We start from the raw sequence: 26199 nt of genomic DNA on the forward strand, positions 1-26199 counted from the left end.
CTTAATGATCTGCTCTAGAACCTTTCCTGGTATTGATGTCAGGCTGACTGGGCGGTAATTGTTTGGGTCCTCCCTTTCCCCCTTTTTGAAAATAGGGACAACATTTGCCCTCCTCCAGTTTGCTGGGACTTCGCCTGTTCTCCAGGAATTCTCTCTCTCTTTTTTTTTTTTTAAAATACCTTTATTTCGAATAAGGATTTAAAAGTTATTTACACCAGATCTTTCCAGATGTAAACAAACAAATAAAATATATGACAAAATACATCCAACCAAACCAAATTCTCAAAACTAAAATTATACATACCGAAATCATATCTCTGAATGTATTCCATTTCCACAAATAAACAAAACTTCCAACCCTTCACCAGTATATCTAATTTTGTTGTTGTTATTGATATTATTACCCACAGGTTGGTTTATATCAGCTTTAACCACAAATTCTTCCTCACTTTTCTTAGTTTCCCTTTTTATGTTTTACAGATATCGCTCAAGTTCTGCCAATAGAATATTGTTATTGTTATATGTTTTTAAATACTCTCTAAAAATTTTCCATTCTTTGGATATCTTTTGATATTCTATATCCCGCACCCAGCCTGTTAATTTCGCTAGCTGTAAATATTCAAGCAACAGAGTTTGCCATTCTGTTATAGTAGGGGGTAGTTTATCCTTCCATTTCCTTGCAATCAGAATTCTAGCGGCGGTCAAGCTATACATCATAAGCTTTCTATCTTCCTTTTTAAAGTTATCGGGCAAAATACCTAGGAGGAAGATTACGGGTTGTTTCTTAACAGTTGTTTTGAATAGTTTTTTGATTTCATTATAGATCTTATCCCAATAGTCTTTAATTATGTCGCACGTCCACCACATGTGGAAGTACGATCCAGGTTCTTTCCCGCATCTCCAACATTCAGGACTTCTCCCTTTATACATCTTTGCTAACTTCTGTGGGTAGAGGTGCCACCTATATAGCATTTTCATGCTATGTTCTCTCAGTGAATAGCACGCTGTGAATTTCAGATCTTTGGTCCACAAACGTTGCCATTGCTCTGTTGTTATGTTATGTCCACAGTCCTGCGCCCATTTAATCATGACCGTTTTGGTTAGCTCTTCTTTAGTTTCCCACTCTAGTAGGAGGTCATATATCCCTGAGATATTTTTCTTTTTCTTTATTAATAGTTCTTTTTCAAATCTTGATGTTTCCCTAGCCAATCCATTGCTGATATCTACAGCTAATTTTTGGCGCAGCTGAAAGTATTGGAGCCAGTCCGTCATCCTTCCTTTAATGTCCTCATACTTTTTTAGAATTATCTCTCCATTCTCTATATCTGTAACCTCTCTGTATGACGGCCAGCTCCAATCCATATTTCTTCGTTTAATCGCAATGGCTTCCGTTGGGCAGGCCCATAATGGAATTTTGGGCTCTAGAATTCCTCTGAACTTGGTCCAGATGTTGTACAGGGATTTCCTTATGATGTGATCTAAAAATCCTCTGTGTGATTTTATTTTCCCATATAACAAATATGCGTGCCATCCAAATCTTGTATTATGGCCTTCCAAATCCAATAACTCTCTTTCTTTCAAAACTATTCATTCTCTCAACCATACTAGCCCAGCAGCCGCATGATAGAGTTCCAGATCGGGGAGTGCAAAGCCTCCCCTTTCTCTCTTGTCTATCAACAATTGATGTTTTATCCTTGGTTTTTTCCCGTTCCAGACAAACCTCGCTAGGTCTTTCCTCCATTCCTTAAAACAAGTTTTCCCTCCTAATATGGGTATTGTCTGGAACAGGAACATCAATTTCGGTAAGATGTTCATTTTTACCGCGGAGATTCGACCCCATAGAGATAGGTGGAATTTATTCCACGTTTCCATATTTTTCTTTATCTCTCTCCAGGTTTTACTATAATTATCTTCTATCAAATTTAAATTATTATTTGAGATCCAAATTCCTAAATACTTTACTTTCTTTTTTATTTCTAATTTGGTTATGTCCTCTAATTTCTCTTTTTCCTCCTTATTTAAGTTTTTTGTCAACATTTTTGTTTTTTGATAATTTATTCTTAAACCCATCGAGTCTCCGAATTCTCTGATTGCATCTAGGGCTGCTGGTATTCCTACCTCGGGGTCCTGTGTTGTCACAATTAGGTCATCGGCAAACGCCCTGACCTTGTAGGAGTTTCTCCCAAGCCTAATTCCTTTTATGTTCTCTTCAGTCCTGATGTGCTGGAGTAGCGGTTCTAATGCTAGAATGAATAGAAGTGGGGAGAGGGGGCACCCCTGTCTAGTACCTTTATTTATTTTGATTTCCTCTGTCAGGTTCCCGTTGATTAAGAGTCTAGCTTTTTGCTGTTCATAGATGGCCTCCAATCCTCTCCTAAACTGCGTCCCCAGCTCCATCATTTCCCATTGTTTTTTCAAAAATTTCCAAGAAACATTATCGAACGCTTTTTCGGCGTCGATAAGTAGGAGCGCGGCTTTTTTATCAATGTTTACCTCCAGGTACTCTATAATATCAATGATGTTCCTCGTATTGTTAGAGATCTGTCTCCCTGGGAGGAAACCCGACTGGTTTGGGTGTATAATATCTTTTATCGTTTCTTTCAGTCTTGTAGCCAGTATGTTGGTGAAAATTTTATAGTCACAGTTTAGGAGTGAGATAGGTCTATAATTTGTCATCCTTTCTGGGTCTCCCCCTTGCTTGGGTATGAGTGTTATATAAGCTTCCCTCCAAGAATCCGGGATTTTGCCTGTTTTCATCACCTGGTTCATAATTTCCACCAGGAAAATTCTCCAGGAATTCTCAAAGATTACTGTCAGTGGTTCTGAAATCACCTCTGCCAGTTCGTTTAATATTCTTGGATGTAGTACATCTGGCCCTGAAGACTTGAATACTACATCTAAACTAGCCAAGTATTCTTATACTACCTCCTTACTTATTCTGGCCTGTGTTTCCCCTGCTGAATCATCTGCTCCATATTCTTCAGATGAAGGGCAGTGTACAAATTTAATAAATAAAAAAATTAAAATAAATAACTTGCAGACCCTTCACATTGCACATCCAGGGTGTTGTTTTTTTTGGGGGGGGGTTGCACACAATTCTACTTTCAATACTTTTTGCGCCTGTAAAAGTTTTGTGGGCTTCATTTCCATTCAGTGCCTATGCTGTAACATCCTGCTGAAATCCCAAAACTCTCCATGCCGTGGCTTTCTCTTGCTATGTTCTCCCAGTTTTGTTGTGCTATAGCAATCTGAATACTTCAAGCACTGTACATTGAGGCCTGCCCACATCCACATTTCATCCTCCCAGCCTCCCAGAGTGTGCAACAGGAGGCTCAAGTGAACTGAACCTTTTGATGCCGTTGCAGACACTGTAAGGTCCTGTAAAAGTGTTCCTCGAATAGATATGGGCACAAAGTTGGTGACTGGATTTATTGTAGGATCCAGGACCTGTCTTGGTGCCTCTTTAGAGTGGCCTATTCTTGCTTCTGAGGAGCTGTTGAATCACCTCCTCCTAGCAAAGAAAACACAAGGGATCCTGAAAGGTTCCAGCCCTCTGGGGTTTTGTTTGCTGTCCATTATTGGAGAGGCAAGAGCTAGTGAAAACTGAGGACACCTTTGGGCAGGGGTCAGCAAACTTTTTCAGCAGGGGGCTGGTCCACTGTCCCTCAGACCTTGTGGGGGGGGGCGGATTATATTTTGGGGGAAAAAAATGAACGAATTCCTATGCCCCACAAATAATCCAGAGATGCATTTTAAATAAAAGGACACATTCTACTCATGTAAAAACATGCTGATTCCCGGACTGTCCATGGGCCGGATTGAGAAGGCGATTGGGCTGCATCCGGCCCCTGGACCTTAGTTTGGGGACCCCTGTCTTTGGGTCATTCAGTGAGTTGCCAGTAGACTGACATTTCACATTTTTTCTTTAAAAAAAAATCCTTGTTGAGCTCTGCAAAGAAAAAACCCTCCCAAATGCACAATGGGCCAAACCTTTATTAGGACCCCTCAAAATGTCACAAAACAGGCATGTAGTTTGGCTGGATGCTGAAGAGACCAGGACTCCTGCACCTTTGGTAATTGCATTGTCCTTCTGCATGCAAGACAGTTGCTCCACCGCGGAGCTACAGCGCTCACTCTTCTTAGCGTTCCTTTTCTTTAAACTGGACTTGGACTGGGCAGGCCTTCAAATACAGGATGGCTTAAAATAGAGGACCATCCTCTGTAAAGGAGGGCACCCGGCCACCTTCCTCTTTATAATGTTTTATTGAGTTCACATGACAGGTCAAACAGAAAACAACAAATGGAACAAACCCACCCTACTGACAAATAAGTGAACTAGAAAGCAATATATTCTGAGGCAATTAGGCTATATAGTTTTGTACTGATTTGGCTGGTTCTCGTGGGCATTCTCTACATGTTCCTGGGAGCCATTCTCCCAATGCTGCTTTGTGCTGAATAGGACCCTGAATAGGATGCTTTTCTACTACCGAAGATGGGCTGTAATTTGCAAGTCATGCAGAAAAAAAATCCTTGTAGTTATTAGAAAATACAGCAACAGATGAGTTGAGTTAACCTGTTATCATAATTCATTTTTCTTCTGAGGATGAGCAGCCAGGGAAATTGGAATAACGTTTTCAAAATAAAAGCCTGGGCTTTGCAATGTAAAAGATTTTAACATACTTTAAAACAAAACTGTATATCAATACTATATACGGACACCAAGAATTGGGGTGAGCAGAAGGGAGACAGAGATCTACTGGCAGATTTCAGGGCAGTAGATCAGAAAGGGTTTATGACTCCCAATGTTTTAACAATAGCAAAAGGAAACTTACATTTCTCCCCAGATAAATTAGGCTACTAAAATGAAGGCAAAAGCCTGCCAGGAGTGGATTTTTGTGTCAGCTGATATTGGCAGTTCTTGCGAATTTAGGAAAAGACAAAGTAGCTCCAACAAGTACGGTAGTTTCAGTACGGTAGGCTGTATGCCCGAGTCCCTTCCAATTCCTGGATTCAACAAGGACTAATTTGCTGATGTTGGGAAAGATGGAGGGCACTACTAGGAGAAGGGGACGAGATGGCTGGACAGTGTTCTCGAAGCTACGAACAGGAGTTTGACCAAACTGCAGGAGGCAGTGGAAGACAGGAGTGCCTGGCGTGCTCTGGTCCATGGGGTCACAAAGAGTCAAAGAGTCGGACAGGACTAAACAACAACAACAAATTTGCTGGAATGGCCTGACAAATTTCTTGGTAATGGCCCCATAAGTATGGGCCGTTAAGTTAACAAAGGAAGTGGCCCATGCCAGAGAGCAAATGGGTGTTAGAAAGACAAAATGCCGAAATCCAGCATCGCCTGAGCTCTGCGAGTGCAGCTTTCTCCTGATTGAAGTGCAGTGTTTGAGGACCGGGACATTCGCAGGGAAACCAAAATGCTTGTTTACAAAGCTATTGTACTACCAACCTTACAGTATGCTTGTGAAACATGGACCACTTATAAACGCCATCTCCAACTCCTTGCAAGATTCCATCAACGGTGTCTCCAAAATTTTTTACACATCACTTGGGAAGACAGGAGAACTAATGCCAGTGTACTGAAAGAAGCAAAGATCACCAGTGTGGAAGCAATGATTCGTTGGACTGGTCATGTTGTGCAGATGCTTCCAAAGCAACTACTCTATTCCGAACTTAAAAATGGAAAGCATAATGCTGGGGGTCAACAAAAGAAGTTTAAAGACTGTCTCAAGGCAATTTTTAAAAAATATAGTATTAACACCAACAATTAGGAAACACTGGCCTGCAAGCGCTCCAGTTGGAGAACAGCCTTCACCAAAGGTGTCATGGGCTTTGTGACACTCAAACTCAAGACAAAAGGGAGAACAAATGAAGCAAACAAACCACAGGACTGGTGCCTTAGGTGGGAATGCCTGCTAAACTCTCCCTTCCATCCCACCAGCCCACAAGTTCCCTTGCTTTGCCGTATCAGTACCAGTGGAATATTTTTGCAGATGCACTGCTGTTTGCCAGAAGAAACCTATTGAGGAATATTGAAGAATGATTCACAAGAACCTTTTGCAGAATGCCAGGGTGCCACACTGATCCTTTGGCCTTGTGTCGGTTCAGCCAGGCAAATGAAGCCGTTCCGTGCCCGAGGTCAGGGGTGACACCCCCATCTTCTCCTGCAGCTGCTCCTGCCCCCCAGGCCCCAAAGTCATGGCTTCACTGGAAACAGCAAGCAAGTCTGTTCCTTGGCAGAAGTGCTGCCATCCACCAGCACCAAGGGGCGCTCGGTGTAGCTTTGGATGATGCTGGAAACGCTGTCAAAGAGCTGGCAAGGAAAAGAGCAGAACAGGGAGCAGGTCAGCTTCTTTCTGCACCTCAAGTGACTGGCTTTTTTAGTCCAGTTTCCCTCAGGTGGTTGATTGGGAGCTCTGCTGACTGAGGTCACATTCACCCTCTATATTGAACATACACCTAGGCCACTTTAAGAGTCATGGCTTTCCCTCAAAGAATCCTGGGGACAGTAGTTTGTCCAGGGTGCTGGGAATTGTTAGGGGGTCCTCACCCACTACAACTCCCAGAATCCTTTGGGGAAAGCCATGGCTCTTAAGGTGGTCCAGCAGTGCTTTAAGATGCATAGTGTGGGTGGGAGCATTTGTTTCTTCCATCATGGAACTCTGGGTCACCAGGTGGTTATCCAGACACTGAAGGGACCTGGACCTCCTTGGCTTCTGCAAGGTGGCCCTACATCAGGTGCCCTCCAGCTGGGGATGGGAGAGAAAAACAGTTCAGTTCACATTTCAGTGTAAACTTAACTAATTTGCATTTCCTGAATCAGTACACAAACTGGCATACAGCTTTCTCTGAATTCTATCATGCAGTTCTCTGACCAAAAAATGTCTACAGAAATACTAGGGGGAGGGTGCACAAAAACACACATATTGGCTAAATTTAACATAAAAATGCACTGTATTAGGGAAAGCTGCTTGTCAAAAAAATGTGCACGATGGCGGAGATGCGCACTAAAGTGCTGAGGAATCTTCTGGGGGCTTTTTTCCCCTTTTTATACTATATCTGCACTTGTCCACTGTCCTGCTGATGTTCATATGACGCAGGCAGGGGCAGGAAGTGGGAGAGGGAGATCTCTTGCCAGAAGCATAAAGAGAAGGAGGCAGAAGCTCTGGCTGCATGGTGGGAACAGGAGAGGGGGCCTAGGCCCTGCTGCCGCTGCCTCCACCACAACCCCTTCTCCTAGGGCAGGCATACCCAAACTCGGTCCTCCAGATGTTTTGGGACTACAGTTAGCTAGGGATGATGGGAGTTGTAGTCCCAAAACATCTGGAGGACCGAGTTTGGGGATCCCTGTCCTCGGGAGCCCACACTGAGGGAGGCAGGAGGGGCAGGAGAAGGAGGAGCAACAGCTGAAGCAAGATTAAAGTGGCCTGCAACCAATTTTTGGTGCCAATTCCACAACTTAAGTTTCCAACATCTCTTTTTCATAAAAGGATGCTAAGCACGGTTGGAACATTCTTCCACATAATCCCTGCTGAAATGAAAAACATGAGAAATACACGTGACAGGATTCAGTGGAGCTGCTTTAATACCAGGTCAGACATTAGTCCACTGAGCCGAGCATTGACTAAGCTGATTGCCAGTGGAGGGTATCTCAGCCTTTCCTGCAGATGCTGGAGGTTGAACTTGGGACCTCCTGCATGTTCTACGGCTGCGCCACGGCCCCCCCAACACAGAAAGAGAGCGCTCACCTCTTCGTGGCTCCTGCCATCCTTGCCAAGCGTATATTGACGACTGCTCTCTATGTAGCGGATGGGGATGTTGTAGACGTGCTTCTTGAAAAGCACAGCCAAAGTGAATGGCTGGTTCCAGCCGTGTCGTGAGCTCTGCCTCACCAGGTAGGCACTGTCCTTTTGTGGAAAAAGAGGGTGGAGACATTCAGGTTAAGGGAGGAGGTGTCAAATGCAGGTGAAAATCTGGATCTTGGAATCGGAATAGGTTTTCTCCCCCAGCCCATAATTTAAGTGTCAATTTCACTGCTTTCTCCTCATGTGCAGCTGACATCTGATTGCCAGTACTTCCCTCGACTCTAGTTCTCCCTTGTGGAGGCCTGCGCCATCTCCTTCTTTTCAGTCCTTGGGATAACCCCCCCCCCCATTTTTTTATTTTTATTTTTGCATTGCATGTATACAATACAGTCATACCTTGGTTTAAATACGCTTCAGTTTGAGTACTTTCAGTTTAAGTACTCCACGGACTGTCTGGAACGGATTAATCCACTTTCCATTACTTTCAATGGGAAAGTTCGCTTCAGGTTAAGTATGCTTCAGGTTAAGTATGGACTTCCAGAACCAATTACACTCATACTTCGGGTTAAGTACGCTTCAGGTTGAGTACTCCGCGGACCCGTCTGGAATGGATTAATCCACTTTCCATTACTTTCAATGGGAAAGTTCGCTTCAGGTTAAGGATGCTTCAGTTTAAGTACAGACTTCTGGAACCAATTCTGTACTTAAACCGAGGTACCACTGTAAATTCAGCACAAAGAGAAAATGTAAACCCCCATTTCCTCCTTCTCTCGTTAAAGGCAGTAACTATTATTCATATTCTATTGTACAATCTTCAATCCTGTTTTACTATACATTCTTATCATTCCTTCAGCCAAATATTGTATACCAAACCATCATGGTCTCCATCAACCAAAGGAGACAAGACACACATGACCTTAGTTTTAACAAAAGGTAACACCAGTGTGAGAGACAGTGTGGTCACAATGTCAGACTAGGACCTGGGAGACCAGGGTTCGAATCCCCACTCAGCCATGCAGCTCACTGGGTGACCTTAGGCCAGTTACCATCTCTTAGCCTAACCTACCTCACAGGGTTGCTGTGAGGAAGAAATGGGGAGGAGGAGAACCATATACAGCAACTTTAACTCCTTGGAAGGAAAGGTGTTATATAAATGTATTAAATAAATAATTATCTCCACAAGTGCCAGCCATTCTCCATACAGTCTTAAAACATGAATCTAGTCCTATGCCTTGTAAAATCTGCCAGGTTTGGGCTATGGAGATTCTCGCTGCAACTAGTAAAATTATTAACAGGCCCTTTGCCTCAATATCTTTATTTACCTCCTCAGAAAGAGGACTATGCTGCAATGTCTCCTCTTCTTCCTTCTCATCCTTCTCCAGGCTAAACATATCCAGCTCTTTCTATCATTCCTTATAGGCCTGGTTTCCCAACTCCCCCCGCAATGGACGCTCCAGCTGGTCATTGTCCTCTGGAGCATAGGAAGCTTCCTCATGCAGAGAGCTGATCCAGCCAACCTTGTACTGCCCACACTGACTGGCAGTGTCTCCACAGGATTCTAGCTCTCCCTGGAGATGCCAGTGGGGGTTGACCCTGGGGCCTTTGGGACGCAAGGCTTGTGCTGTGCCCCCAAACAGAGGCCCTTCCTGAAACATGGTGCCCAGAACTGGACACACGACTTCAGGTGTGCTCTGACCCAAGGCCGGCTCACCCATGAGGTAGGCTGAGGCAGCTGCTTCAGGCAGCAGAATGCCCAGAAGTGGTGCCCTCCTGGGCTCCCCACTCACTCTGCCACCTTTGCTGCTGGTGGAGAAGTGGTGGTGGCCGTGTCTTCTGGCAAGATCTCGGGAGATCTCATTGAAATTGTGCAAGATCTTGCTGGGATCTTCCACCACCATTTTGCGGGCACTGCTGCAAAATGCAGGTAAGGGAGGCGGTGGTGGGGAGGGGCAGTGGGTCTTCCCTTTGCACCCCAGGCAGAGAAATGGGATGTGCTGCCCCATGTCCGACCAGCACTGATTACAGATTTCATATTATTTGAAAATCACATCTCTGGACTCATCTGGACATCCTGTTGTGCTGCGTTTCTAGGCTTAAGTGTGTGCTTTAAAGCTCTGTGTCTGAGTTATCCCCCCCCCCCTAAACCTGAATGGTCATTTGTTCCAATTCAGAGTTAAAGAGTGGGTTTATCGCGCAGACCTGTGCCTCGAAAGCACAGGGTAAAAAGAAAGTACCGGTATGGATAAAGCCTCTGAGTTTGGTGTATGCCCAAGGGCGTCTTCTGTGGAAAATTCCTCCCCATTAACCACAGGGTATATCTTTCCCCATCTCCTGCCAGCCAGTGGGGCTTAAGCAAGAAAACGTATTGGTTGATTGTGCCCAGTGTCAGATGATCTGTCCATCCTGCTACACTGACGCCTTTAAAATGGAGCCCCCAAAACCGCCTCTCAGCTGCTAGACCTCAGAGTTAGTTAGCTGCAGCTAATTCAGCTGGTGTGCACCATAGAGGTGCACTTGGTGGCTCCAGAAGGCAAAGGGACTGGAAGAACCTCCTCCTTGAACAGCAGCTGCTTTATGACAGTGTTGCAGGGCAACTTCAGGAGATACACCTTTACCTTATTAAACCGGAGGAGGGCAGCCTCAGCTGTATGTCGGTCACAGCTACCTGCATACCAGGCCTTGTTTTGCATGCAAAAATCCTAAGGGAATGTAGCAGATGATAAGGCAAGCACAGACACAGGGAATAGGAGGGGCACAGCTTCTTGTTCACACAGACTAAAGTGGCAGTTCCATTCAGACCCATGTCTTTCCACCGTCATTGAAGACCTCCGCCCACAGGTACCATTTCAGATTTCCCTGGGGAGGTGGCAAGATTACTGCTGCAGCTACAGAAAACTTGCCCTGCCAGGTACCTGGAAACCATATGCTAAAAGTGCCCTTTGTTCTAGTCGGAGGAGCAGAGAACAAGGGCAAATTAAACAATGCCATGTCAAGCAAAGGTGAAAGGCTCCCTCCTGGGTGTTTTTAAAGTCCAACTGCCAAAAAAACACACACAAAAAATGCAAAGCAAATCTCGACAAACAGTAAAATTTTATGAGCATTGGTTGAGATCACACACACACCATAGAGGCGTTCAGTGGGAGGGTGGGGAGAAACGTGATTTTGCTTGCATTTTAATGAGAAACTATCTAAATTTGCACTTCTCAAAATTTTGCAGTGCATTTCTCAATCAAACAATGTGTACAAAAATGCATCCGCAGGGTCAATTGTGCATACGTTTTTGAAAACAACATACAAAGTATATACTGGGGTGAACTGCTTTAAAATGTGTGTGTTGGGAGGAAAGGGCACTAAAATGATGACAATTTTTAATTGGGACATAATAACATAATAATCACAAACTGAAAAAACCCACGGTGGAATAAAATGGACATATTTACCCATCCATAATACCACTCTTGGGCACATGGCAGCAATAAAGTAAACTCAAAACCCCACACCCACTGCAATTCTAAATAAATTCTTATGTGCCCTGAGAATGAGGCATGGGGACATCACTCTTCTAGACCACAAACCCTTATGTCGTCATAAATGCATTATCCTTAAGATACTGCAAGACTCTTTGCCGTTGGTAGCATTTGCAATCCTGTGTTAGCTACGGCAATCCGGAACTTACCCTGCGCTTCCCTCTCTCTGCTGTTATGCTTAGCCCCATGGGATTAGGGAGGTTAAACTTGAACTGCTGCTCTATAAGCAAGAGGACAAGGCAGCCAAAGAATCCTCAGACAAGATCTTCTTGCTCACCTCTGGCACGGATCCACTCTTCAGACACACGCCTGAAACAGATAGAGCATTTCAGGGTTTCTGAGATATGTATTACATAGGCAAATATTCCCTGTGCCACATCAGTGCATGAATGACACACACATGGCATGAGCAATCAAAATCAGGGCACGGCTATTGCTTGGGGATGGGGAATCTGCTCTGCATGAAGATGATCCTTGGTTCAATCCCTGGTTCAATATTCATGTACAGCTGAGCAGGGGCACCAAGCCACCCTGCAAATAAAAAATAAAAAAATCAAGGCAGGGGCCAGACCCCTTTAAAATTCCATGGCAGCCGTGAAAGTCATACAAAGAGATACTCAACATACTTGGCTAAAGCCATTAACTCAAAAAGAGACTTATTTGGCCATTTTAGCAATCTCTGTTTTTACAAAATTTCATTTTACAGAATTATGAAACCACAGACTGGGAGGGGATCCCAAAGATGGCCACTAGAATAAGCCCCCAGTCCTCAGCATCACATGGCCCTTCTGGTTGGGGCTGGTGCATTCACCCCGCAGGTGTCCCAGAAAAACCAGGACACCCCATTTTGCCCCCAAAGGCCCCCATGATGTCACACAATTTTGCACCAAGATCTCACCCCAGAAACACGCTTCTTTTCAGGGCCATGATCTTGTGCAGCACCCCAAAACACACATTTTTGGCCATAGTGAGAGCATGGTCCTGAAAAAAGCACATCTTTTGGGCTCCATGATCTTGTGCACATGAGTTTTGGGACTACACATGTTGGAGGCTATGCTGGTGGGAACTGTGGTCCAACAACATCTGGAGGGGCCAGGTTGGCAAAGGCTGATGCAGAGGCTTCAGAGTGTGGCACTTACCTTTGCACAGGTTTTCTGCAAAGGCCTGGAAAGAAAATGAGCGCACAGAGTTTTCACTTCCTGGTCCCATAATCTAGGTACCTCTACCTATTGCCCAGCAATTGCATAAGGCTAACTCCATGCACCCCTGTTCCCAGACACCCTCTTCCTCAACACAGTCCTGATTTATAAACCACCATACAAAAAATTACAAACTCACTAAACTAAAAGCAATAAATCCATTTATAAAAATTCACAGGTTTTATTCCCTAAAATGACTGGGTCATGCACTTCAGGACAAGCTTCCTTAAGCAAAAATGTTATCAATGTGCCAGTCACCTGTCTAATTTCAGTTCATGGTTTACTCCAGAGGGCTGGAGCTGCAACACTAAAAGCCACCTCCTCAAGTGCTTAATAAGTGCAACTCTAGGACACCCGGTTCTCTTAGTGATGCCTCCTCTAAGCAGTGCAAATCTGAGGCAAAGTGGTCCCATAGGTCCCTTTAGTTATCCTGCCATTTCTTCTCATGAACAAGTCCCTCTCTTCCCTCCCTCCATTTTCTCAGCACAACAGCCCTGTAGGGTAGGTTAAGCAGTTCGGTTTGCTGCATCCTGAGTTTGTGGTGGCCTGCCTTAGCAAAACAAAACAAAACAAAACAAAAAACAACAGTTAAGCCCATGAATGCAAAGTTCTGGAGTCCTCCCCTGGCCATCATCCTCATTTCAAGCTCTCCTGTGCTCCCTTGGTAGCCCCCACACCTACCTTCTGGGGTCCTGATGGAGTGATTGCTGGCCTAACATCAGAGAGAGAGAGAGAGAGAGAGAGAGAGAGAGAGAGAGAGAGAGAGAGAGAGAGAGAGAGAGAGAGAGAGAATAGTATTGTGGTGTGACATTAGCCCTGTGATGTTTTGGATCTAGAACCCCTTGATCCACAGATTTGCAAACCCAGGTCTCAGACTGAGGATTTGCTTATGAAAAGGGAAAGAACTCTGAACATGTCCAGGCCCTTGGTGAATTTCAGAGAGCAGTTAATCTCTGTTCAAGACAGCATTGCTTCTTAACAACAACAACTACTACTATGTCTTTATTTAATGCACTTACATGCTGTTTTTTATCCCATTGTGACCTCAAAGTGAAACACAATGTCATTCCAATTCATAATGCGTAGTTAAAACCGGTGCTTTTCCCCCTTAAAAAATGTTTAGGGGTACGCTCATTTTCCTACTCATATTGAAATAATGCCCCTCAATGAGGCCAAACTTAGATTCACAAAATGTTTAGGGGTATGGGTACCCCTAGAAAAAAAGCACTGGTTAAAACCATTAACAGTTTAAATGGCAGCAACAGTAAAGAGAAACCTTGGTAGACACACTTCAGAAATCTGAGCAGGAGCAGCTTACAGGGCGAGGCAAGAGCTTCTGAGCAGGTGAGTTGCTGTCACGGGGGGGGGGGGGAAGGGTTGGGGAGTCCATGCCCTGCAAATGTGCTGGGGGGGAGTTCTGGATTGGCTCCACTGCTGTCCTTGCACTGCACTGACCCCTCTGCCTCCTGCCCTCTCAGTAAGCAACAGTGACCTGTTGGGGAGTTAGCGCAGCCACATTGTGCAGCTGCCCAACCCGACTGCTTCTGAATCAGAACACGAAGTTATCTAGACAGAGCATGCAAAGCTGTGCTCAGACCACCTTGGACCAGGGATGACCATAGCTGTTGAACCAGCTGCAGCTGTGAAAAGGTGCTCCTTGGCACAAGACCTGGGTCTCAAGCAACAAGGCTGGATCCAGCTGCAGCACAGCCAGCCTAGGTACTACTGGTTCCTCCAGTCTAGAACAGGCCAGCCCACTATGCTGATCGCTGAGCACTTGTTCAGGGCAGGGCTAGTAATGTTCAGTGAGGCAGTGCAGGGGGCCCCTCCCTAATAGTGAGCATCACCACTGGCTTCTGAGAATGGAGGGAGGGAGGGGGGAGCTCAGTGGAGTGCAAGTACAGAAGCAAGCGTGTCGGATTGACCCCTGGCTCAAAGAAAGACCACTTCATTCAGCTCTCAGACTCTCCAGTGCAGTGAGTCCCAGAATGCAGGGCTAAGGTGAGGGATACCTGCCAGAGACCCTGGAAAACCGCTACCCCTCTGTAGAGAGAGTAAGGGACAGAGAGACTAATATCCTGTCTCAGTCACAGTGTTCATGGATGTTTTCACTCTCACCCTTCCTGACTAATGGCCATGGTGCAGTGGCTGATGAGGGTTGGAGCAGAGCTGAGATTCCTGCATTGCAGGGGGTTGGACTGGATGACCCTTGGGGTCCCTTCCAACTCTACAATTCTATGATTCCATGAATGTCTGGAGGGCACCATGTGGGCTACCCCTGATGTACAGATAGTGGGCTTTTCTCTGACCTACTTCTGGAAGGGAGACACACTCACCTGGCTTGCTTCAGAGGCTGGACAGGAGGCACTTTGCGGGGCATGTAGGCTGGAAGGGAAAAAAAGAGGATCAGGCCACAAGGAGGGTGGCAGGATGGAGCTCAGCACCCCTCTTTGGGTGGGTTTGGTACCAGCTGGTGTCTGCTGGATACAAGCACCTAGCACCACTGGAGAGCATGTCAAGCTGCCTTATTCCAGATACATCAGACCATCCATCCATTTGTCACATGTTTGTATCACTCAGATGATGATCACCCATAACAAAAAAAACAAAAAAAAGCCCTAGTGGGTTAACAATAAAGTTCAATATGCAACAAATAAGCAAAACACAACAAAGATCAAAGACAGTGTTACAATGGCAGCTGATTAAAGGACATAATTAAAGGAAGATAATATGGCAAACGGCGTTTCTGTGTGCTCTGGTTTCCATCACAGTGTCCTGTTGTACCAGAAGTGGTTTAGTCATGCTGGTCACATGACTAAATGCATGCTCCCTCGGCCTGAAAGCAAGATGAGCACCACACCCCATAGTCACCTTTGACTGGACCTAACTCGTCCAGGCGTCCTTTACCTTTTAACCTTAATATGGTTTATAAAACACAGAGGATTGTTTTGCTGTCAGGAGGCCATCAATTGGGGGGGGGGGGTAGAAGACGAGTCTCCCTTGGAAGGGAGTTCCAAAGTCTGGGAGCAGCCCTTCAGAAGGCTCCAAAGGTCCTGGGCAAAAGGTCTTTCCTATCATAAGTCACTTGAGGTCCTTTAATCAGAGATGGCAGGGGTTGATGAAGCTGCGACCTTCTGCTTGCTAAGCCTGCGATCCAGAACTGAGCTACAGTCCTTTCTTAGAAGCATCACAGTGGTGGCTTCTGGTGGGGAAAGGGGCTTCACCTGGTCTGGGCTCACATTCCACGTAGATCGATTCCTCCTGGATCTCCTCCTGGGGGTGGGGGGAGAGAAGGAGAGTAAGAGAAAGAGAAAGAGAAAAAAAAGAAAAGAGAGAGAGAGAGAGAGAGAGAGAGAGAGAGAGAGAGAGAGAGAGAGAGAGAGAGAGAGAGAGAGAGACGCTCAGGTGCTGATCTCTTGCTTCCCTCTGATTTCCTCTTCTCCAGCCAAGGCTGGCCTTATTATTAGGCCAAATGAGGCAACAGCCTCAGGCAGCAGATGCTGGAGAAGGAAGCAGCAGCCGCCCCCTCAACTCCTCCCTCCATTGGAAGACTGCCTTGGTCCCCTAAACCTAGCCTGCTTTCTTCAGGTTCCTTGGGAGAACTATTCTTTCTTCAGTGCTGGAGATTCAGCAGCCAGGCAGGTCAGCTTCTGCCCATGGAATGGCAAGGAGGGAATGCCCATCTTGTTGGTCGTGTCTCTGGCTGCCCACAGGAAAACGTCATGTGTAAGTTACCCTTGCTGCAAATGTGCTAACCAGGACAGTAATCTGAAGCAGCAAATGTTGTGTGTGGCAGATGGGTTCTTAGTTACCTCGTCATCTTTCAGGGCTGGTAAAGGATCTGCAAAGTGGTGCAAAGGAAGACAAGAATTAGCAGCCAACGGCAATTCCTCTTCTGCCTCTCCCCCCAATCCCCCCTCCCAGCCACCATTCTCTTCACCCCCTCCCAAAGGCAGCAGGAGTAGGGCTTCCTTTCAGCCGGAGCTCCAGCACCTCTCAGGTGGGCACCATTGCCATTCTAAGAGAACAACGGGAAAGTTCATGGGGGGCTCTGGCACCTCTTTTTTCTAGAAAAACAGCACTGAGCACGAGCCCCTGCGATCCAAAAGATCTGGAGGGCACCAGGATGGCTGAATTGGACTCCAATTTTATATGCTGCCTTTCCACAAAGGAAATTGTGGTCAAGACAGCTTACAATATGCAAGAACAGCAATGCATAAAAAAATAACCATTAAGCAGTTCAATAATATCAACCACAGTACATTTCAAACATGTAATAACAACATTTCAAGAATGTCCAAATGAAAATTCATTCATTCATTTTTTTTAAAAAAAGTGAAGTTCAAACCAAAATATCTGCATATATATTAAGATCTAACTCTACAAAGGCATTACTAACAACCAGCCCAGTAATGGGAATTGTTCTGTGTTGTACCTCTGATATTGGTAGGGCAGAAAGCAGGGAACCCCCACAGCTGGTGGCGCCAGAGCCAATGACAGGCAGAGACAAGGAATGCTAGTTTGGCCCCCATCTTCTTCCTCCTTGTTGATACTGGGTATGTCAGAAAGCAGGCAGTTGGGGCTGAGTGGGGGGGGGCAGTGCCCAGTTTGCCCGCTGGAATTGCCAAAAACCCAACAAACTCTCTGGCAACTTGCCTCACACCTGGGATACCTCTCCCCCCATCTATCACCTGGGGTCATGGCTCTCCCCCTCCACCCAGAGGTATTCTCAGCATATTACCCCTTTTAGACCGGGGGTGGGTGGGTGGGTTACGGCTATTTGGCTGTCACCTTGGCAGAGGCTTATCCACTGGGGCTCTGGCCCACCAACTCCACTCTAACCTCAGCCAGCTTCCATCTGCCTGCCAGAAGGTTAAAATCATAGAGATAGACGGGACCCCTGAGGGTCATCTAGTCCAGCCCCTGCAATGGAGGAATCTTTTGCCCCAACATGAGGCTTGAACCCATAACCCTGAGATTAGGAGTCTCATGTTCTACCAGCAGAGCTATCCCAGCTCCCTCCTCCTTAGTCTCAGGTTGTATATATGTGTAAATGAAGCCATATATCCTAAAGACACCTCAGTCTCTAGTGACATTCATTCCAAGGAAGCCGAACCCTGGGTAAGTGTTGGCACACCTGGAGAGTATCTGGAAACTCAGAAATTGGGGTGGTGTGTAACATAAGGTTACCAGACATCCCTGTTTCCCGGGGACAGTCCCCAGATTCACAACCCAACTGGTGCCATTCTTACCAGTAGACTCATAGAGGCAACCCTGGGTGGAGAGTCTCCCAGGCCCATAAGCTGGTAGTCAGGCTGCCAACAGAGGACAAATCTACAAGTAGTGGGCTCAGCCTGTCATGGGCTCTGGCTCCACCTACTGTTGCAAATGATCCAACATTCTGCTGATACAAATTGGGACACAGGCCTTGTGCCTCTTTCCCAAAGCCCTGCAAGCCCAGCCTTAGGGAAGAAGAAGGCACAGTGCTCTGACTCTTCCCAAAGCCAGGCATGCGCTTGGCGACTTAGAAAAAGAGGCAGGAGGGCTCCAGGAGCCTGCCAGAGGCTGGGAAGTGCTCCTTCACAATGCCACTGCTGTTGCAGGAGCTGCTTCCGCCAGTCCCATCCACAGTTGGTGCAAAATCAGGGCACCCTGGGACGAAGGTTGCGCCCAGGGCGCTTTGAAGGAAAACAAGGTTGTCCCGGTTAAACTGGGGCACCTGGAAGGTATGCTGTAGGTCTCCCTGCCTTCTTCCCTCCCCATCCCAAAGACCACTGGGCTGATGGGAGTTGTAGTCTAAAATATCTGGAGAGCACCAGGTTGGTGAAGGTTGGTAGTCTAATCTATGAGACAAGGAGACAAGCAGGCAGAGGACCTTCAGGTATTACTTGGGAATGAATTTTACCTGAAAGACCCTTGGCGCCTGTCTCTAGTCAACTGAAGTAAGAACTTAAGCAACCTTCAGTCCAGATTCCAAGAGGCCACAGCTGGCTAGCAATTCCACCTACCTCTGCTGGCGGCAGCTTTCGCTTGGGACCCAGAGGCACCCCGGACTGGCAGAGACACCCGTCGGGCTGAGAGGGGAAGAGGCGGCGGCACAGACTGCTTCATCATCCCTTTTTGTAGAGCTGCAAAGAAGGGATCTGCATTACTTCTGAGCATGAACAAAGTGCTTTCCACGCACCAAGCCAACATGTAGGATTTGAGGAAGGGCTTCTAGGCAAGGACCACCACCTCACAGGTTAAGAAGAATATTTATTTCATAGCACTTTGCAGTAAACTGTTCGCCTCTGTTCAACAACCCTGTTAAGTAGAGCCATGATATCATAGCCATATTACAGATTCTGGGTTGAGTCTGAATGCAGCTAGGCTACCTTGTAACTTCATTGTGACATTTAACCAGAGAATGTCCCGGAGAAAGCTGACAGCACAAGCTTAACCATGCCTACTCAGAAGTAAGCCCAACTGAATTCAATGGAGCTTACTCACAGAAAAGTGGGGTTCGGATTGCAACCTTAGGCTGCATATACATTTGAAGCACATCACGCCTCAAAAATCCTGGGAACTGTGGCCTACCCCTCCAGCGCTACAATTCCCAGCACCTCTAACAAACTACATTTCCCAGGATTCTTTGGGGATGTTAAGTGTTTTAAATGTATGGGGTGCTTGGGGAGGGGCAGTGCCTCTGGTGGGGGCACATTGTGCTCCTTCCGGCATGGTTTGTGCCCCTTTGGTCCCTTCCGTGTATTCAGCTCTCATCTGTGGCTCTTAGAAGCTGCCAGCAGGTGACAGCAGCCACACCCCAGGGAATGGCGCCCACTGGCTGGCTAAACCAGGTGAGGGGAGCCGAAGGTGAGTTAGGGACTGGCTATCCCCTGCATGCAAAGAGAGGCTCCAGCAGATTGAGCAGATGAGAACAACAGGGAGTCCACCAGTCAAGAAGGCGGTTTCTGCCTGTGCTGGAGCGCAAAGTGAGGGGCAGGTGGGGCTCATCCACCTGGGAAGAGAACCCAACTAGGAGAAGAAAAACTCTGATCCTGAACCTCTACTGCCTTGTGGGATATTTGGGGGGGAAGTAAAGGCTAAGGACTAAACCCTACACAAATCTGGAGTGGAGTCCCTAAGAGGGTTGGGTGGCACCTTGTACAACTTCCGGCGACTCTTGCAGCCAAGTTGGTGCCAAATGTATTGCTCTGCTTTACTTTGGACCATATTAGCCAGGCCATTTTGGTGCCGCTAATGCAGCAGTTTGATTTCACATACACCCCACCAGCACACGCCTTTGTCTCTCGAGACAGACGGATGCTAACCAGGCTGCCTTTGTCCGTGCACTGCTATAAAACAAATTAAGCGCTCCCTCCTCTTTGTTGAAGAGCCTTGGACTCAGATATTTAATCTGGAAAGTGGCACAGACATGCTTAAAGCATTATGTTCTAAGCCTATCTGTCTCTCACTGTGCCACAGCTTTCTTCAACCCCCACTGGCCCAGCCTCCCTTTTCCAGGGTCAGGTGAAAAAACATCTAGACTCTTTGCCTTGCCAGCTTAAAAACATGACAATCATCCCATAAAAATCACAAGACCTTAGGGTTGTACTGGATAGCTCAGCGAAGAAGTTGACCCAGTGTGCAGCAGCTGTGAAAAAGGAAATTTCCATGCCAAGGACCATAAGAAAAGGAATTGAAAATAAAATTGCTGGTATCATAATGTCATTTTACAACTTGAAGTCCAGTGCACAGTTCTGGTCAGCTCTTCTCAAAAAGGAGATTTAGAGTTCAAAAGGTTCAGAAAATGGTGATGAAAATGTTCAAGGGGTGAAGCGACTCCTCTTTGAGGACAGGTTGCAGAATTTGGACTTTTAAGTTCAGAGAAAAGGTGAGCAAGAGGTGACATGAGAGGAGGACACAAAATTATGCATGTAATGAAGAAAGTGGAGAGATGCTAGAACTCATAAACATCCAATGAAGGTGAACGCTGGAAGATTCAGGACAGAAAAAAGAACAACGCACAGGTACACTATGGAACTCCCTCCTACAGGACACAGTGATGGTCACCAACTTGGGTGGCTTTCAAAGAGGATTGGGTGAATTCATGGACTACTAGACACGGTGGCTCTGCCCTGCCTCCACAGTAATGCTTCTGAATACCAGTTGCGTGGGAGGAGAGCGTTCTTGTGCTCGGATCCTGCTTGCTGGTTTCCCTTTGGGGCATCTGGTTGACCATTGTGAGAACAGAATGCTGCTGCTGCTGCTGCTGCTGCTGCTGCTGTTGTTATTGTTATTATTATATCTGGCTGGGTTTCCCCAGCCACTCGGGGCAGCTTCCAACAAAAGATTAAAAATACATTAAAACATCAGTCATTAAAAACTTCCCTAAACAGGGCTGCCTTCAGGTGTCTTCTAAATGTCAGATACTGTAGTTGTTTATTCAGACACCCTCAGTCCCCAGAAAGGCATCACCCACCCAGTCCCTTCTACCCGCTCCACTTCTCAGCCCAGCCCCTGTTGAAGATTCATTCCCCATGTCTGCTGTCATGGGATTGTTGTCTATCACATGATGATATATGACGAAGACCGGATGTTTGTGTTACTGTGTTTCCTGAAGTGGGACTATTGTCCTTTGTTCTTTCTCTTTGCTGTCTGGTGCTAAAGAGAAAGGGAGCCATGATGCAGTGCTCCATATGTGTTTATATTTAAGAAAGCAGATTAGCCAAAGATTAGCCAAATGCTGAGTTGCTGAGGTCTGTTACGCAATTGCGAACACTCTGCGGATCTCTGAGTGTGATGTCAGTTGACATCAGTTGCTGTGATGTTCAGGCTGGAGAAAGTTTTTGAAGCTCCCGAACGATCGATCAGGAGGTAGGGAACATGCCAGTCAGGCATGTGTCTCTGCCAGGGTCCTACTCGAGAGTAGGAGATCCTAACAGCCCCTTCCTCTGACCTCTTTCTATGGCCAGGAAGTTGAACGTCCCGTCACTGGTGTTGTCATCATCTGCTTCAGGCTTGGACAGGAACTGCAAGGCATGAAAGAGAACTGAATTATGCTTCACATTGAAATGGGGGCACTCCAGACATTCTTTTTATTCTGTATTCATGGTGATTTCTGCTCATTGGTAGGGCTAGACAAGATCCCGCTTTCAACACTGCTTGTGCTTGTGAAAGTTTTGGAGAGGACAGACATACAGTTTTGCTTCCAGTCAGAACATGCCCTGTAACTTTTCATACCATGCATTTACGGTGGGGTGTTATCCTGATATTCATAGTACTCTATTGCCACATGGGTGGCGCTGTGGTCTAAACCACTGAGCCTTGGGCTTGCCGATCAAAAGGTTGGCGGTTTGAATCCTGATGGGGTGAGTTCCCGTTTTTCGGTCCCAGCTCCTGCCAACCTAGCAGTTCGAAAGCACGTCAAAGTGCAAGTAGTTAAATAGGTACCGCTCTGGCGGGAAGGTAAATGGCATTTCCGTGTGCTGCTCTGGTTTGCCAGTGCGCCACATGACCTGGAAGCTGTCTGCGGACAAACACTGGCTCCCTCGGCCAGTAAAGAGAGATGAGCACCGCAACACCAGAGTCGTCCGCAACTGGACCTAATGGTCAGGGGTACCTTTACCTTTATTGCCATCTGGAGGGACACCCTTGCAGTAATACCGGGGAAGCAACACAGAACAACTAAAAAAACAGAAGGTGTGGATGGTCCAGTATAAATCCACCACTAATACACTATTTTTTGGGCCAATGATGCTGCAGAAAAACACCAATCTGGAGAAGGTCCTTGCATTTCTTGAGCCCTCGTGCAAAAGAAATTTTGCTTTTAAGAAAAGGACACATCCCAAATCAAAAAGTTTTCATTTCTTAACTTAAAGCTTATAAAAAGTAGGAAAATGATTAAAAATGCTGAACATACAATTTCTCCCTGCAGTTTTAATGCCCTGAAAGTTAGCTAGAGAGATGATAATTGGCTGTCTGATTATCCTCACCCCAGTATGGAGAGCCCAGCTGCCCTGCCTGCACAAGCAAGACATCACTCACCGGAAGGGACTTGGGCTGGAGGAGGTTGTTTGGCTCAGAGAAGCGCCTCAAGGCCGGGCGATCTAAGGACAGAGAGACAACCTGTGAGGGAACTGGAGATCACAAGTCCCAGCTATGACTCTTGTGCCCCCACAAGCACCTTTCACTTCTCCCCTTCCTCTTCCTGGTCAACATGGCTCACCCCACCCACCCACCCTCTTCCCTCTAGAATCCTGGGGGGGAGGGGCCTTGCAGGTGATGCAGGTATTACAGAGACAAGAGCTTCTCCAACAGGCGCCTGTGCAGCTTCTGCTTAAAGACCGCCAATGAGGGAGACCCCGACACATCTAGGTAATTGATCCCCTTGACAAACAGCTCTTCTTATCAAGCAGCGATGGGCAAATCTGTCAGTTTCAGTTTCTTTCAGTTTCTCATTTTTCCACTCTTATATTCAGTTCTCCCACTCCACCCCAGAAACCACGTCCTCAGTATACAAGGATCCGGATTAACGAGCACACACTATCCTTTTTTCAAACCTTGGTGTATTCTGATCTTGTGACTCGTTTGATCTCGGCAGGGAGTGGTGAACTCTCCCCAGCAACCAGAGTCACTTGGTTTGAGGAACTCATGGACACTTTAATACCTGAAATGCCTCATTCACATCCACACAGGCCACCTAAGAATCCGGGGTCTGGCGAATGGACTGATAAAGAAATGAAAGACATTAAAGTGGAGGTCAGGAGAATCTACAGAGAGTTTAGAGAGGCAGGCAGCTCCTGATTGCCTGATATATATTTCGCTAGAATCAGGCAACTTAGGGAAACTATCCAGCTCAGCCAGATAAGACACAACCAGGCTTGTTGGGACTCGTTGCTTTCAACCATTCTCACCAACGATCATGGGAAATTTTGGAAGGTTATTGCAGACCCCCCACAGACCCAAGACTGGCATTGATTCCATCTATGTCATGGGTAGAGCACTTTAAGGCGATCTTCTATGATGACTGTATTCCATCAGATAGCCAAGATCTCTCCCCCTCTTCAACTCTGGCTGAGTGGCCCCCCGTCTCCAGCACTGAAGTAAAAAATTTAATTTCTCAGATGAAACTGAGCAGCAGGCCCTGACGCCGTCCCGTCTAAACTAGTCAAAGCCAAGCCAGACTGGTGGCCCGATGCCCAACTCATGGCAGAAATCTATAATTATTCCAATCTTCAAAAGGGGGACAAAAAGCTGCCATCCAACTATCAACCAATAAGTCTATTGTCAAATATTGGGAAATTGTATGCAAAACAGCTATTATCCAAATTAACCACATGGCTAGACGCAAATAACACCATAGGCCCAGAGCAGGCAGAGTTCAGGCCAGAGAAATCCACCTTACGCAACTGCATAGTGTTATCCCATCTAGCCGCCAAGTATACTGTACGCGGCACCACAAAGAAGGCTTATATGTGGCCTTTTTAGATCTTAAGGCTGCTTTTGACTCAGTCGACAGGGGACTGTTATGGTCCAAACTGGAATCATTGGGCCTAGATCCTAGGCTAATTTTCTTGATTAAAAAGCTCTACTCAAATAACACCTGTCGTATAAGAATAATCCCAGGGGACGAGGTGTCAGACCCTGTTGTTATAAATCGAGGCGTGAAACAGGGCTGTGTACTCGCACCCTCTCTCTTTAACCTTTTCTTAAATTATCTTGCCCCATTATTAAAATTGGTGGGTGCCCATAGTCTAAAACTCAAAGTACATTACAGGATCCTGCCCCTGTAGGAGACCCACAGAGGTAAAATAGATTGCTGGCCTCCCCTCCCTTTTGGCAAGTGACTGTACTGATGGGTTGGTGACATGATCATACTGGACTATTTATTTTAAATGTTTGTAAATGATGCCAATAAAGGTTTTGATTGATTGATTGATTGATATTCAGTTCTCCACATTTCTGCATCAGTTTGCAATTATTGCTATTTTGGATCCTCATGAAAACTCATTAGCAATTTAGTATAAATTTCTCCTCATAAACACCTGTTTGTATGTACTTTTGCCTAATATGCACATTTTGCAATGCAATTTCCCCTAACATTTTTCTACATCATTTTCACAAATATATGCATTTTTATGAACACTTAATCCCAGTGTATGTATCTGAAGAATCCCAGTGTATGTATCTGAAGAAGTGTGCATGCACACGAAAGCTCATACCAAAATAAAAACTTAGTTGGTCTTTAAGGTGCTACTGAAGGAATTTTTTTATTTTACTTCGATCCAGACCAACACGGCTACCTACCTGTAACCAGTGTATGTATTTGTGTACACATTACTTGGCTGGACAACTGCAATTTTGAATGGCTGTGTTTCTGTCTGTAGTGTTTAGGAAAGTTCAAATTAGGTAGGCTTCCTTATAGATATGAACTGAACTGAATTGTCCCCTATCCTTATTGTCAAGAAAGTTCTTCTAATGCTCAGCCAAAATCCACCTGCAACTCAAACCCATCTAGTTCTACCCTCTGGGTGGCAGAAGAGAAGAAGTCCTCCTTGCCCTCTTCTGTGTGACAGGCAGATCCTTGTAACATCATTGTGTGCCCTCTTAGTTCTCTCTTCTCTAGGCTGTCCATATCCAGTCATTCAGACTTCCCTTCCATGTCCCCAACCATGTGCAAAGCAGTTGTGCGTCATTTGCACATTTGTTAAGAATCCTAATGTCAGTGTACTGGGAAAAGCAAAAACCACCAGTGTCAAAGCAGAGATTCTTCAACATCAACTTCGTTGGACTGGTCATGTTGTGTGGATGCCTGATTATCATCTTACACAGCAACTACTCTATTCCGCACTTAAAAATGGAAAGCGTAATGCTGGTGGTCAACAAGAGAGGTTTAAAGACTTTCTCGAGGCAAATCTTTTTAAAAAGTAGTATGAACACTGACCACTGGGAAACACTGGCCTGCAAGCGCTCCAGTTGAAGAACAGCCTTGACCAAAGGTGTCATGGGCTTTGAAGACACTCAAACACAGGACAAAAGGGAGAAACATGCTAAGAGGAAGGCACGCTTGGCAAACCCTCACCGTGATCAACTCCCACCCAGAAACCAATGTCCCCACTGTGGAAGGATGTGTGGATCCAGAATTGGCCTTTACAGTCACCTACAGACACACCATTAAGACCGTGTTCATGGAATACAATTTTACTTGGCTACGAGTGAAGAAGAAGAAGAAGAAGAAGAAGAAGAAGAAGAAGAAGAAGAAGAAGAAGAAGAAGAAGAAGAAGAAGAAGAAGAATTAGGAGCCTCAGCACTCTTTGACTCCGGCTCCCACCATGAGTGGCCTGCATGGTCAGGTGTGGTGGGAGATGTGCCCAACATCATCTGGTGGGCCAAAGGTGTGTGATATCTGTTCACAGTCATTGATAAAATATGGACAGGTACCAGGCACAGAAGAGAGCCTTGTGGCCCTCCACTTGAAGCTTCCTTTTGATTCAATGGGGATTCACTGATGAGCACGCTCTGCGTACAGTTTTCCAACCAGGAATAAGCCTACCCGGCAGAACTGTCATTTAACCTGCAATTAACCAGTTTGTTAATCAAAATGGCACATGGAACTTTGCTGGTTGTGATGATGGCTCCAGAGTAGAGAAGGGGGGGATCTCTCAGTTAATTCTGTTT

At 46.1% G+C, this 26199-nt stretch overlaps 1 protein-coding gene across 5 annotated transcripts; it reads right to left on the reverse strand.

The window, feature by feature from the left end:
- Positions 1-3944: 3944 nt before the first annotated feature.
- Positions 3945-22724, reverse strand: SH2D6 (SH2 domain containing 6). Of its 5 annotated transcripts, XM_060276431.1 has the most exons (12): positions 22567-22724; positions 21479-21551; positions 18549-18668; positions 16353-16381; positions 15765-15813; positions 14877-14925; positions 13222-13252; positions 12481-12505; positions 11619-11650; positions 10430-10513; positions 7758-7916; positions 3945-6322 (listed from the first exon to the last, which is right to left on the reverse strand). In XM_060276431.1, exons 3-12 carry the CDS (start codon positions 18652-18654, stop codon positions 6206-6208), a joined length of 681 nt encoding a protein of 226 aa, XP_060132414.1. In that variant the 5' UTR covers positions 18655-18668; positions 21479-21551; positions 22567-22724; the 3' UTR covers positions 3945-6205. The 5 variants fall into 5 exon arrangements, with proteins under 5 accessions (XP_060132414.1, XP_060132412.1, XP_060132415.1 ...); XM_060276429.1 differs by having other exon boundaries at positions 18549-21551; XM_060276432.1 differs by lacking the exon at positions 22567-22724 and having other exon boundaries at positions 21479-22517.
- Positions 22725-26199: the final 3475 nt, after the last annotated feature.

The sequence above is a fragment of the Zootoca vivipara genome, chromosome 6 (assembly GCF_963506605.1).
Source record: "Zootoca vivipara chromosome 6, rZooViv1.1, whole genome shotgun sequence".
Classification (NCBI taxonomy): domain Eukaryota; kingdom Metazoa; phylum Chordata; class Lepidosauria; order Squamata; family Lacertidae; genus Zootoca; species Zootoca vivipara.